The sequence below is a fragment of the Carassius auratus genome, unplaced genomic scaffold, assembly GCF_003368295.1.
Source record: "Carassius auratus strain Wakin unplaced genomic scaffold, ASM336829v1 scaf_tig00013781, whole genome shotgun sequence".
Lineage (NCBI taxonomy): Eukaryota > Metazoa > Chordata > Actinopteri > Cypriniformes > Cyprinidae > Carassius > Carassius auratus.
Window position 1 is genome coordinate 13,860 of NW_020524446.1, and position 15,871 is coordinate 29,730.

Below are 15,871 nucleotides of genomic sequence, written 5' to 3' on the forward strand. Positions count from 1 at the left end.
CCGGTTATCTGGACCACATTAATCATTATATGAGTTGCGAGCTATGCTAGGAGAATCACTGTGTGCTTAAATGTATTCGCAAGGGTATTAAAGTTGATTTTTAATTCTATTTATGAATAAGATACATCTATTAGAATAATGTTGGATTCAGTTTTGTGAGAATCACATAAAAGGCCAGAATATGGAAGTACAGGAATAATGGTTGAAAAACATATTTTGAAGTTATTTATTGATTGAGCACAAATGTCTGTGGATTCCAAGCACTTATAGGCATAGTGTTTGGGTGTCCATATACTTTTGGCCATATTAGAAACACATTAGAGGGTGTAAAATTGCTGGAGGATTGCAGATGGTACCATTCATTTTAATGAACACTCACTCTCTACTGATTTAGTCTCACAAATGGGTATTAAACATCCTTAATATATACAGTATTTTCATACAGACACAGTTTAACACCTGAATAAATCAAGGTTTTTAAAGGGGGGGTGAAATGCTCGTTTTCACTCAATATCCTGTTAATCTTGAGTACCTATAGAGTAGTACTGCATCCTTCATAACTCCAAAAAGTCTTTATTTTTATTATATTTATAAGAGAAAGATAGTCTGTACCGATTTTTCCCGGAAAAACACGAGTGCCTAGAGGCGTGACGTGTGGGCGGAGCTAAAGAATCACGAGCGCCAGTAGGCTTTTGAGTTGAGAGCACGTGGAAGCTGAGACACAGATCCAGAGGCTGAAATTTAACAAGAGCAGCATCAGCAAAGGCGGTATGCTATGTGGTATGTACTGAAACTGTATATATTTGCTTAGCGGTTTTGGAAAATGACTAAGTTCCACTTTATGTCGTCTTTTTTTTTTTTTTTTTTTTTTTAAGCTGTACATGTGGAAAGTGCAGTTTGATGACAACATCGCATGTTGTTTACTTGATGTGCTTACGCGCTGATAGCTAAGTTAACAACACAGAGATATTTGAAGCAGTTTTACTCACCGCATGCGGTTCCAACACACAATCGTGACCCTTTTCCGTTGGGACTGCATTATCCTTAAGAAATAAACGATGTGCAATCCGAAATGCAGGGAACAAACAAAAACACTTGCACAACTCCGTTGATGCTCTGTAAAAATAAACTCCATCCACTGGTCCCTTAATGCTGTTTCTCTTTTGGTAATCTGTGCAGGGTTGTCTTGCCCTGGCAACCAAAAACACACTGCTTTTGTGACTTTTCGCACGCTCTCGCTCTGATCAGGCTGTGCTCAGCCTCTCAGTGCTCTGCTATACGGGAGCGCGCGCTTTTTTTTTTGTGCACCAAGAGCTTGAAACACTCCAAAGAGAAGGGAAAAACTGAATTTAATAAAAATCTAAGTAAAATCTCTAATATTGTGAAATATTATAACAGCTTAAAATAACGGTCTATTATATATATTTATTATATATTTATATATGATAATGAAAAGTGTTAGTAGGTGTGTCAAACACATAAACCACTGAGAAAAGAGAGCGATAACTTAACAGAATTGCAAATACTTCCTTAAGGCCCAAAGTGTTACATTTTGCATGAAAATTTATGTGTTCTTTGAGAGTGACCCATGTAATAACCACAATCCAAGAGAAGAAAACAAAAACAAAACCATCTGAGGCCTGACAGCGCGCACATAAAGATACGCTTTACAGAAGAGGTAAATATTTCAACAGAGTTACCTCATGTGCCCTCCTCTGGCAATCTATAATAGATAAAGTATTTCAATTCAACAGGCCGCTTTTAAAAAATAGGAAAGTATGTTACAGGAAATAACGCTTTTTCCAAAGTGTTTTGATTACACCTGAAATTTCTGAAAAAGGACAGTGCAATCTGCATGAGGAATAATGCATTTTTCTTTTTCCTTTGAAACCAGCCTTACAATTCCACCTTGCCTGTAATCATGAGAAATCATTACTCTCTGCTAAGATCAATGCCAGAGAGAAACCCGTCTGCCGCTGTGGCGTGCGGCACCCGGCCATTTTGAAACAACCTAGGGGTAGCGCTAACTGCCTGAATATAAATAGAGCAACCTCAAGAATCGTTAGACCTCCAGAACTTTAGTGGTCATGCAAAATTCAAACCGTCAAGATGGAAAAAGAAAAAGAAAGATATGCTGAGACTTTCTCCCTCTGGCAATAATGTTACTTTCAACTTTCATCACCTTTTAAGATCTGCCATCAAAAACCGACCCCCCTTTTTTCCCCCATCTCCACATCTCCAGAGTTGCTTCTAAAGAGTTACAAGGGGAGAAAAATACAGCAATTAGTGGAGATCCGGGGCAGGACCAGAGACGGCAAATCAGGGACGATTAAGCTGTGGGAGTTTGGGAGTGGGCGGCAGGGCTCCGGTTGAAACTTTTTCTGAGTTTCAATTGAAATTAGATTGATATGTTTCATTCCCCTGCCAACAAAGTAAGATGCCATCGCTGGTGCAATTTCCTCTCAGATGCTTTGATTGCCGTCTGTGTCAGACCATCTTTCAAAAAGCTTTCTCTTGATGGACTCCGTCGACTGAAGTCTTTAGGAAAAAAAAAAGATTCATGAACCGCGTGGAGACCGCTTGAAGGTCTGCTCTAGTTTCTTCAATTACTCTGGTGGTGTGTTCTAACAAGGGCAGTGTGTACTCTTACACGCTTAAAGAAAAAGCAACTAATGTCCAATGTTCTGCCTCTGGTTCATAAGAACACGACATTTAATCTACCAACAGAAAATATCATTGTGCACATACCCTCAAGTCATGCCAAACCCTTTTGAGAGCTCATGAGAAAGGTGGGCATGTCAGATTCATGAATGAATCATTCTTTTCAATAAATTCATTGACCCAGATCACAAAACTGATCCGAGTGATTATTTTACAAATCTGACTCAGTGACTCAGCCAGAGTGGTTAATAGCTCACTGGAGAACACTATTAATAAATAATGACTTCATATTTATGTCTTCTGAATAGCATGGCTTCAGGAGACTAGAGCACAATATTTCTAGGCCACTTTTATGGTGTTTTTGCAAGTTTGAAAGCTCCAGAAGCCATTTAGTGTAATTGCATGGATTACATTATTCATATACGCTGGTCAAAAATATTACATTTCTGTTTTTGTTTTCCAAAGAACAGAAAATTGTTCACAAGAATTTGCTGGTGTGTAAATGGGGACAATTTTCATTTTAAAGGGGTCATGAACTGCCTTTTTTATTATTTTGTACTGTTCTTTGAGGTTCACTTTTAATGTTATCAACATTTTTTACATAAAAAAAAACATAATTTATAGGTATCAGGCTATTTTCTGTCCTGTTTTGACTCCCCTCATGAGTTCACTCAGCTCTGTTTGAATAGGCATGATGGACTGTAGACTCTGAAAATCCTGCACCGAACTGTGCCTTGTTTGTAATTGTGCCTGTGGCAAATTGAAGTGAACAAATGACTGACTTTTTTTAATTAAAAAAAAAAGTTAATCCACTCTTTCCTAATGTTGGGATCAGAAGGAAGGTGATGCAAAGACTTGTCTTCGGGGGCAATCTTTATCGTTGGATTTCTGCGTCGACCAGTTTTTTCCTTCTCTTATTATTCATCTACTAAATGTGTGAATTGGTGGGCGGGGCTAAACAGGCAGTGATGTAGAAGCAGGCATTGATCTTCTTCTTCGGAGGCGGGGTTTAGCCACACTATTACATCATAAAGTGGCACATTCCACAAGGTGTTGTTTTGGCAGATTGGCTTCAATATAAGCTGTTTTTAGATTAATAAAAAAGTTTTGAGTTCTGAAACTTACGGGATATTTTTAGTACAACAACCACTTATATATCAAAAGATCAATTCTGATTTATCAGTTCATGACCCCTTTAAAATCAGCTTAAATGTCTTGATTAAAAGGCAGAACATATTAATAAAAAACAATAGAACCACATCCGGAACACTTTTATGTCTCTCCTAAAAATAAAAGCAATTCATTACGTGTCCCAAAAACTAAAAAGTTTGAAAAAACACAGAGGAGGACAGCACTACTTATTAAAATGCCTTAGGGGACTCTGGTTTCCAATATTTGAGGCATTTTTATGCCTGGGAGTGCATTGTTATTTTTGACAAATAGTACTACAAGAAAGCTTCTGACAGAGAGGAAATATTACAAAAGGAAACAAATCAATGCATTCAAGTGCAAAATAATCAGAATTTCTTGAAAAAGTGCTAGGGGGTGATTGTGGAGGAAACAGTATGCCACCCTCAGTGTTAAATGAGCTTTGAAGATCCAAATGTCAGCTGCACCATCTGACAGTGCTGAATGAGATCACTAGCTATTAAAAAAACAAAACAGCAGAGATGTCGGGCTGATGTATGATCGGAATCAAAAATTGGGTCCATTTTTGGGTCCCAATATTGAAACTGAATGATTTTTATAACTTTCAGCTCCATTTATGGTACTTGGTTGTCTGTAGGTGGACGAACGCTGTAATAAAATACTTGTGACAGTGTTTCCTGCAGTGCTACTGTATCTACAGTACAGTGGCAAAAGAAATGACATTTGAGCTGAGTTGACAATTTAAGCTTGCAGTTTAAACTGACTGTGATGAAAGGCTAGGTGCTGCAGAATCATACAAAGATCACAAACAGACAATAAATTACTCTATTGCCCCACTCTCACTGGTTTAAAATCAGTTTGTTTAAATGAATCTATTAAAACACTACATAAATCAGCCCTGAATATATGAGTTATATCAGTATGAACCTGCTTTATAGCTCAGTGGGAACAGAAGAATAAGAATATCATTGTTGAGATGAATCATTTAAAAAGACTCAAAAATCAGAGCATTGACTTTTATAGTTTGGAGGCTGGAATTAAAAAAAAAATGTTGCAGCATAGAAATCATTCTAATATGCTGATTCTTTGATTAATATAAAGTTCAAAAGAACAGCATATATTTTAAATAAATAAATATGTATATGTGTGTATATATATATATATATATATATATATATATATATATATATATATACATATATATATATACATACATACATATATATATATATATATATATATATATATATATATATATATATATATATACATACATATATATATATATATATATATATATATATATATATACATACATACATATATATATATATATATATATATATATATATATATATATATATATACATACATATATATATATATATATATATATATATATATATATATATATATATTTTTTTTTTTTTTTTTTTTTTTTTTTATAAGTAAATAAATAAATATATATATATATATATATATATATATATATATATATATATATATATATATATATATATATATATATATATGAACTGGTTAAAAGCCCATTTTGGAACACTTTGAATCAGTGTGACAAGTCACTAACAAGTGATTAAATGAATCGGTTATTCTGAACACTTATTCTGTAAATTAACCATTACCATGCTGTAATAAGGGTGCATAGACAAGCCAGGTGACATGAGGTGAATCTAAACAGACTGTGTTGGAAAATTAACAAATGAAATTCCTTTAAAAACAACCATTGTATAATTCACAAACCAGGCACGGATGCTTTCAAGTGTCAAAACAGTTCATCACAGTTGAACAAAAAAAAGAAATAGAAAGGTTCTACTTTTGCGAGCTGATGCCACTTCACTTCTCCGTTTCCTCACTTCTGCATAGACATTGAGATTCTGTTCACAAGCTTCCAACAGTGGTTCACATCACACTGAGTCATGTCACACCAATTTTTTCCCAACCAGTATGCTGACAGAAAGTCTTTTGGGGTGAAGATTATGTAGTAGATTGTATTAAGCTGATGAAAACATACAAACCGAAACAAACAGCCTGTGCTTTGCAGTTGGTCGATTTAACTGAGTATTTAGGAAAGTGCTGTTCAGGAACGCTGTTTGGGGGCGGAATGCACCTGTGTGCTTACGGAGGTAGAACAGGGACATTATTCCAGACGTGGCTGACAGCCACAGCTGCCTTCCAGATGTTTATACATTATACAACTACATAAATGAAGTATCTGCTCCAATTAACCACAGTCTGCCATTGTCATTTGTAGTTTCAGAGGATTCTAGCTTTTATTTTTTTATCACCCCCATGTGCACTTTCTCCCCTAGACCCTCTCTGCCTATGTCTTTCTGCCCATACACGAGCACATTAAAGGAACAGTGTAATCAGAAATGAAAACTGTGTAGTTGTTTTGCCCATGGAACACTAAACATGACATGAGGGTGAGTAAATAATGACATCATTTCATTTCTGGCTGAACTAGTCCTTTACTAAATCACCAGAGACCAAGCGTGTGGAGAGGCAGAGAGAGGACAGCTTATTTCACTGCTAACTGGGAATGTCCATGGCAGGGATTGTGTGCATGTCCGAGCATGTGAAATTACAGCCCCCTGCGCCATCACCCATCTCCGTGACCCATCTGAACACAGCCTGAACTACAGTACTCCAGCACCAGCAGAAAAGCCCCACATCCTCATCAAAAACCGCTGGAGGCCGCAGATGATGAATAGTGGCGCAGGATCTATTAATTCCCTGTAACAGTTCCTTTTTAGCTCTTCAGATTCCCAGCACTCTCGGCACGCTTAGCAGTGAAAGATGACGTGCTAAGCCAATGCTCTGCCGCCAAGCAGCTATGACTGTAATCAGGGAATACAATATGTCACCCTTTTAAACACCATGTATATAAGCCACTGAAAGCAAATATGAAAATATGGAACTGATGCATTTCTGTGTTCATAAAACTCTGTACCATGTCCAATCTGCATTTACTGACTTTAACAAAATACATTAAGAGACTAATGACCATAAAGAAGTTGTTTCATCAGATATCTTCTTTCCCTTTACTGCAGATGTCAGCCTGTGTTTTGAACAGGATGCTCACGATGTATTACCCTGAAATATCTCAATAGCATAGACAAAATAATATAGACAAAAACAGCTTGTGATGTTCACCAAGTATTGTTCAAAGGATCTTCTCTGAGGACACAGAGCAAACGAGAATACGGCAGTAACAGCAGTCTTTTAATTATTCATTATCAGATACGTTTCACATAGTCTAATCAGTTAGTTTGACAAATAATAGCACTAAATTAAATTAAAACAAAGTGCTTTTGTGTTTCATTAGCTTAGAGAATACAAGATCTGAAGCCACTTGTTTATAAAGAAGTACCGCTCAACAAGCGCACAAAGTCATCCCGGTGAATTGATTAAACCATTTTTAAGAAGACTGAACTTGGTGTCTAAAAAAAAAGCAAGAACTGGAAACATGGCCCCTTGAAGCAATCATCGGTGTGCCACTGTAACTACAAATTTACAAAATTGACACTTTAATAATGGTGCTAAAGACTGTTAAGATATCTGTTAAATACCTGTCGTTTTTGTGGTGAGCAGTATTATCAACACTTCATAGCACTGTATAAGTCATTTTACACAGCGTGCTACAGTGTACAGAAAAAAAAACTCATGCATGAGTTAATAAATAAAAAAAATGTTTATTTTTTTCATTTGAAGTACTAAAGTACTGAAATAAAGTAAAGCTAATTATAAAACAAATAAATCAGTTTATGTATTATTATATCTATTTTATTAAAAGCTTATAACAAAATTACTTAAACTAAAAATAGAAATATAAAAATAAAAATTATTTATATTACATTTTTTATAGTTTTATCATTTTAATAATTTTAAAATCATAAATTTTAAATTATAAAAAAAAAAAATTCCTAATGCTGTCCATGATTAAACAGGCTCTTTTCAGTATCACTTCTGTTTATAAGCCACAATCTAATTCTGTTTACACTCTACAAACCTGAGCTTACAGACCTGTTGCTATGATAACAACTCTGAGATGAACTTCGAATAATGCAACTATTCAAGACCTGAGCATCACATCAAGAATTAAATCGAGAGAACTCTAACTCAAACCAAATGATACGATTTAAAATAACAGCTGAATAGTAAGTCACCATAACTAAAATGCAAAAAGCTGGAAGCACCTGTCTGTGACATATTTTAGAGTCCTCTATAGTTTTCTACTCGTCTGACTCTTTTAAATGCATATAGCTCAGCATAAGTGGCACAGCAGAATCTTTACCGGTTGACACACTGCTATCATTTCATGATTTACATTGCCTTCCCTATGTCTCATCTTTATTTTTATTCAAAAGACCAGGAAATTAAAACATTCCTGCGTGCATCGAATGTTAAGATAATGCTCTCGGAAAAGATCGTTTGCTCTGTCTATTCTGTATGCAGCTGCTGTAATGAACTGTACACTTGTGAAACATCAGTTTGAAGTGTGTTTGTGCATGCAAATGCATTCATTGTTTGTATCTGTGACCTGCTTACTAATGCGTGGGATTATGCACTTAACAAGTCAATGTCTAATAGAGTGACTCATTACTAGTGATTTTTATTCCTACGGCTGTTCAGTCAATTCAGCTATATTTGTAGAAAAAAAAACAGTTCAGAGGTGGCCGGAAACAATGTCCGAATATCACTCCGAGCTATCGTCGTAATGTATAATGCTGGAAAGTGTGCGACTCACCGTCCATCCACCCCCATCAGTAGTCATGTCACAGAAAACCTGGAAGCCTTCTGGGTAATGTGTGGGGAACACAGAGTAGATACCATCCTCTCTTTGCCCGCTGGCATAGATGTCACTGCAATCCCTGGGTCTGGAACCTGCCAGAAGATACAACATGCCAGCATCATCAATCTACATTCCATGCCAAACCATAACTGCATCTGTTTTTACATTTTTTGAGAAACCCTTTCGAGGTACGGCGTGAGACAAGAAAGCTTCAGACCTCAAATCTGTCATCTCAAGCCAGCTGTCTAAGCAGTGGCATGTCGCTTTCACACTGCGAGAAAGATTAGGAGGGAATAGGTATGAAACCATTCTAGGGCTCATTAGGGCTGGCTGGAGACTTGAGAATATGTGACTAATGAGAAGGTTTTTTTATTTATTTTTACCTTCTCCACCGGCGCAGCCCTTGGGCCGGACGCTGTGTACCGGAGCCCTCTGCAGATCTGCCTTGAGACGGCTCTTGATGTTTCCGGTCTCCTTCTGCATGGAGCTAAGCGCGTCACTCACAGAGTTCACCACTTTCACCATGTTGATCTGGCTCTCTGACAGCAGCTGGAGAGAGAGAAAGCAGAGGAAAGTTTAAAGGACAGAGGATGACACATATGATCCATTTCTTTCACTGAAGCTCTTAAGAGTCACATACTTGTTTGTTTAAAGGTCCCCTTCTTCGTGATCCTATGTTTTAAACTTTAGTTAGTGTGTAATGTTGTTGTTAGAGTATAAATAATATCTGTAAAATTCTAAAGCTCAAAGTTCAATGCCAAGCGAGATATTTGATTTAACAGAATTCGCCTACAAAAAACGACCCGTTTGGACTACAGCCCTCTAGTTCCTGCAGTAATTACGTCACTAAAACAGTTTTTTTGACTAACCACCGCCCACATGAATTCACAAACAGGGGGCGTGACCTTGTTGCGCTCCGACGGAGAAGAAGGAAGAGCTGTTTGTGTTTGTCGTCATGTTGTTGAAACGCAGTTTTTTTTCATCTCTGAGTCCAATCATCTTTGTTTGGGCTTCCCAGGGACGCTGTACTTTGAGATGAATGGTTACAATTTATGTTTAACTCAGTTCCCGAAAATTATAATGCACATGTAAAACTATGTGCAGCTCATTTTGCTGAGGACAACTTTCTCAATCTCAATCAGTTTAATGCCGGATTCGCACAAAGATTATTCTTGAAAGATGGAGCAGTTCCCTCTTTATCTGGAGAAGGCATTGTTTATGGACCACAACCGGTAAGTGTATTTTATTATTTAAGTTGGTGCGTTTAACAGTTTCTGTAACTTATTACACAAAGGGCAACGCTGTTTAGCTTTGTTAACTAGATGTTAGGGCTGTGCAAAAAAACGAATGCGGTTTTCATGCGCATCTCGTCAGTAAAAACGCTCCTGTGACTATATATACATCTCCAGCACGTTCGTTCTAGCCCAATCACGTTACCAGGAGGGCAGCCTGCTCTAAGCTGCAGTCGAATCACTACACAGGAACCGCTGGCCCAATCAGAACCCGTTACGTATTTCTGAAGGAGAGGCTTCATAGAACAAGGAAGTCATCAGCCATTTTTGTGACAGTGAAAACAGCGGTATACAGATAGGTGAATTGTGTGAAAAATACTGTGTTTTTTGATACGCGAAACATGAACACGTTATATTCTACATTGTTAACACAATCAAAGCTTCAAAAAAGCACGTAAAACGGGACCTTTAAATCAGCCTGAAAAAACCTTTAGAGTACAAAAATGTTTGAGCTATAGTGCAAAGTAAAACACATATTTTGATTCACAGGTTTTTGTAGATACCACCCCCCCTCCCCCCACACACACACAAACACTTACACACACACACACAAACTAAATACTGTATATGTTGATGTTTAAAGAAGTATATTTGTATTATAATTTATTGAACAGAAATATGGATATAATCATTTTAGTATTGCTATAATTTATTGTATTTATAGTTTAAGGTTTTAATACTTTTTAAATTCAAATTAAAATCACTCATATTAATTCAAATATTTCCAACATTAAAACATGTTACCAAAATACTATTTTCAAATATTGATTTTTTTTTTAAACAATTCTAATAAAATTCTAATACTATATATTATCATATTTATTGGTTAAAACTAGTGGTGGGCCGTTATCGGCGTTAATGTGCTGCGTTAACGTGAGACCCCTATCGTGCGATAAAAAAATATTGCCATTAATCTATTCTTAAAGTTGGGTTGGGAGCTGGGTCTATACTATGCAAGCAATGATGACTTTCACCTTGATATTTTAGCGTGGATGTATACATAGCCGAATTGCTCTGTAGGGGGCAAAAACGAGTCTTCAAACCTGTGTGTATGCCTACTGTGAAATTACCTCATCAAACGTGACGTGCTAACATGGATGCAGCTAAGATCCCGCCGGGTATGCTTCAGGGAATTTTTTTTTTAAGAAGCTTCCCAATGGAAACCTCAACAAGATGCACGCCTGTTTCACACATACCGTCTGCAGTGCGTATGCAGTCCGTGTGCGTTACGTATGTGGTGCAGAAGAAGCATGGACTCGATGTGCTTTCACACAGGACGCGTTTGCAGTCCACTACTTGTTACGTGAACGATCGCTGCACTGCTGCAGACGCACCGCTCCTGGAACGCACTGACGGACCGCAAATGGATGAACACTGGAATCCGTTAACATGGGGCATACAAAAATACATACACACTGCAGACGGAGTATGTGTGAAACAGGCATAAGGTTGTTTGCAACTTGTGCAATGTGGAATTAGTTTACAGCTTTCTCAAGCACTTGAGAAAGCACCTTGTGATGCATTTTTGAAACAGGAGATGAGCCCCTGGTCTAATGCACCACCTGTCTTGAGAAACCTGTTCTCAAAGACTTACTTTTAGTCATTATTTTATTTGGGTAGCACACATATTCTGAATGCCTTAGGCAGAATTCAAATGAGCCATTTTAATCGAGATTAATTTCAATATTACAGTGAGATTAATCTAGATTTTAAAAAAAAATCTATGCCCACCCCCAGTTAAAACTATTATGAAATATAAATCATTATCATTATTATTACTACAACTATTATGTATATATATATTAAAACAAAAAACAAAAAAAAACAAAAAAACCATATATATTATATTATACTTTTATACTTACAACATTAAACCAGGATCCCAAAATAGTATAATATTCTTTATAAGACTCTTATGCTCACCAAGGCTGCATTTATTTGATCAAAAATACAGTAAAAATTGCAATATTATGAAATATTTGTTCAATTTTAAAAATCTGTTTTCCATTTGAGTATATTTTGTAATTATTATTTAAATGTGATTTATTGCAAATGTACATTTATTCAGCAGCCATTACTCCAGGCTTCAGTGTCACATGATCTTTCAGAAATCTGCTGCTCAATAAACATTTTTTATTATTATAAATTTTGAAAAATTGCTTGCTGCTGAAATTTTGTTGCATCATACCCTGTTTGAACATGATTTTTTCAGCATTTCTGTGCCACTATGACAGTTCTTTGGTTGACTCTGGCCTTTTCTAAAAAGCTGGCTTAAACAATAACAACAATGGAGTCTCTGTATCAGCATGTGGTCCCCGGTACTGCATTAAAGTAACAGGTGCACTATGCTGCACTTCACTGATAGCGCTTCAGTTTTGCGGGCTCAAGGCCAGTGGGTCTGGAAACCACTCGGTTTGAGTTTCCCAGACAGCTCTCTTTACTGCCTGCATCAGCAAAGCTGCTGAGGTCACCTCGATGAAGAAAAAAAATAAAAAATACCTTGATTCTGAGTGAGGAAAACTGTCTGCCTTTCTCCAAGGACAGGTCTTTGTGTCTCAATCATCCAACATCATGAATCAACGTGGCACTTGAGTATGTAGGAAGCTCAGTAGGCGATTAGCAAAAATTAGCCCTATGACACATGAAAGTGTAAAGCTCTCCTTTGGGGTGAGAAGGCGCTTCAAGTTCTTTGAGAGTGTGTCGTTATCAAGTCTGCATGTGCACATATGTCGCTGTGACAACACTGCAAGCTAAGTTTGAGTTGGTGTGTGCGTGAACTCGCTTGAAGTTGATAACGGCTGACGCACAGTGTGGATGGTTGGGACATTATCACTCGCAGCTCTCGACAACTCGTTTGCTTCAACATGCTGCCATAGCAACAATCATTACGTGGCCAGCTCAGCATAAAAAAAAAAATAAAAAAAAACTTATGTGTATGATAAAAAATGTATGTCCCTCAAATTACAATGCACTCCATGCTCTTACCTCTAACTAACCTGTTTGTCCAGTGTCTTGAACTTCTTGGCATTCACTCGACGGGACGCAATACCTCAGTCACCACTTCTACTCCAAACATTGCCTCACTTTCATTAAAGCACACAGCAGGAAACTAGCAATTAAAAGATCCCGGACTTCAAAACTCACCTTGAACTATCAATTTCAATAGCTGTGTTTGGAAATGAACCCTACAACTTCTTGAATGCTGTACTGTACAGAATGTATTTTATACTGCATATATGTGTTTTAAAAAAAGCATTTGAAACAAAAACAACAGGCATTATTCCATGATAAATGTTTCTGAGACTGTGTACATGCACCAGAATATCCTGAAATTAATCAGAATTTGCTCAAATCTGTACTGTACTGTAAATAGGTTTGCAAACTTTCCAGAAATTTGCTTTCAGAAAATGTTGGGAATGTTCGGGAACTTTATTCAAAATAATAATATATAAATAATAATAATAATAATTTATGTATTATTATTTTGAATAATCACAGTAACAGTACATTAATTGTATCTGTGCATGCCCAAACAAAGATAATTGGAAGAGATTTTAGATACAGATAGTTAAAAAGTCAAGTTATTGAAGAAACACATTTTTGGAATGCGGAGGACATTCAAACATTTCATATGTTAAAAGAAAGATCATCCTGCTCTTGTACTAATGTTAAAAACATGAATGAGAATTAATGCGTTAGCTAAAGTTCTGCTCAAAATGAAAGCAAAATAAACTGCAAAAAGTGCATCTTAAGTATTTCCGGGAAAAAAAGGAGGAAATGAGCATGCATGTTTTTAATATATTTAGATTGTGCTGATTATATTTATGCTAGAAGATTCCATTAAATTTTAATCAAAAAAATTATATGCATGTAAACAACATTATCACCATATGACCTCATCATCACATTGCATCTGCTAGCATCTCATCAAGCGCACTGCATTGTGGGATGTCATATTCAACACATATTCAGCAAACTCTGGTTTATAAGGCAAATGCAGCAGGTCATGCAGTTATTTTATGCGAACAGAAAAATACTGTGCACAGAATAAAGTACGTACCTGTACCGTATACTACAGAAATAGCAAGAGCAGGAAGGCAGTTAGCTGTTATGAACACAGCCAATGTCACAGCATGGTACCGGCTATATAAGTGCCCAATGACTGCACTTCTACCCGAGGTCTGTATATGTTCATTGCTCTTAAACTGTGATAAGAGATAATGAAGGGGAAATTAACTAAGGTTAAGAGTCTCGTGCCAAAGCATTTTAGCAGATAAAGAGACACAGATAGCCCTGTTTAAAATAAGCGCTGTCTGGCCCATTTGTCATCTCCATGCTGGACCAGGACATCAATGGCATAAACATTATTTAAAAGAAATTTGCTTCCTGTTTGAAGGGCTTTCATTAATCACTGACATATTCGAACACGCTTCCTCTGCTAGACTCTGTATGATCAATAATCTCGCCAACAGAGTATGCATCCAAGTTTGGAACACAGCTCTTAGCTTTGGAAATGACTGATGATAGATCAAAGGCGAAAGATTAATAAGCACAATCGAACAGGAGGAGACCAAAGGGAAAAACTGTGCTGCTTGCTGACACATCAAAACTTAAAAATCTTAGTATGCAAATGACTGAAAACATAGGATTCTGCAGTCATGTGAACTGAACATTTCCTATAGACTGTGCATTCATTTTTCAATTCTCTACAATAATATCTTTCAGATAATGGCACTGTTAAGTTATTTAATGTCAACGTCAACATTTACCAATAAATTATAATAAGAAATTGCACTAAAAAGTAATTGCACATTTTTAACATGTAAGTCTCACTTAAAATGTTTGAATGTCATTGCATTAGAAACAAATTGATACATTTACCATTTTAAAGCTAACAAACCTTGTTTTATTAAATATCTTGGTTAAAAAGTGTTTTTGGGTTATATTTCTTTAAAAATAAATGCAACCTGGTTTATTATTTTGTATTCTAAAGCAAAACATTTTTAAGTTTTGACATTTTGAGTTCAGTGTTCAAATACTTTGATACTTTAATTCAAATTATAATTAGAAATTGTAATATTTATAATTAAAGGTCACACAGAAAAGAAAAGTCTGCCTTCCAAAAAATAAATAAAATAATAAATAAATATTATTATTACTATTATTTTATTCATTTATTTATTTTATTCTTTTTTATGACAGAATGTTATTTTCTGGGTGCTCTTTAATTATAAATACTACAATTATTATGTAAAATTAATGATTTCTTTTTTTAAATGATGATAATCTTTTGCATCTCAGGTTTTAAATAACACTATCCATTCAGTGTTTATTTTTCAGAGATTTTAAGGTTCTTTTAAGAGAGAGTGAAAGTATAATTAAATGATCAAATAATTTACAACAATGTCATTGTCCAGGCATAACAACAATCACAAAAGCAAGTTACATCGAAACTAATTTTTCATTCGAGACAACATCCTAGCGTTTTGCAGCAGACGACAGATGTGATTTTGCCAGGAGAAAAGTGTCAGCATGTATTAATTTTAAAATCTGGCTGACAGATGAGTCAACATTTCCTTCCTCCACCCACCTTCCAAAGCAAAGGGCAAAAGAAAGTGGTCTCTTTTCCAAAAGTTTATTGTAAAGAAAGAAAGGCTGCAAGCATCTCTCTTCACAGAGCAATTTCCCCTGGCAACCACTCTAATGAGTCTACACTTATAATTAACAAACAAGTTTTAATAAGGTCCTGTAGCAGGACTAATGTGCTCTCCTGCTAACCAAATTGGTTTAAAAAAAGATTTTCAGAGGGTACCTGCTATTTACAAAACTATGGTTTCCTGACACACTGAACATGGGTGTTAAGAGGCTGTTAAAGTGGAATAGTGAGGCGCAAACTTCCCCCAAATGTATATATACGAATATATAAACGAATATAATAAAACTAAAGACTTTTTGG

General features: G+C 36.0%; 1 protein-coding gene across 1 annotated transcript in view; it reads right to left on the bottom strand.

Moving 5' to 3' along the window:
• Positions 1-8,527: 8,527 nt before the first annotated feature.
• The window catches only part of LOC113074179 (fibrinogen C domain-containing protein 1-like), a 50,324-nt gene continuing 42,980 nt past the window's right edge, over positions 8,528-15,871 (bottom strand). The window contains exons 4-5 of the mRNA XM_026246934.1: positions 9,007-9,172; positions 8,528-8,715 (exon numbers count right to left, since the gene is read on the bottom strand). Coding sequence (XP_026102719.1) covers positions 8,528-8,715; positions 9,007-9,172 — 354 coding nt within the window. The remainder of the gene's footprint in view (positions 8,716-9,006; positions 9,173-15,871) is intronic.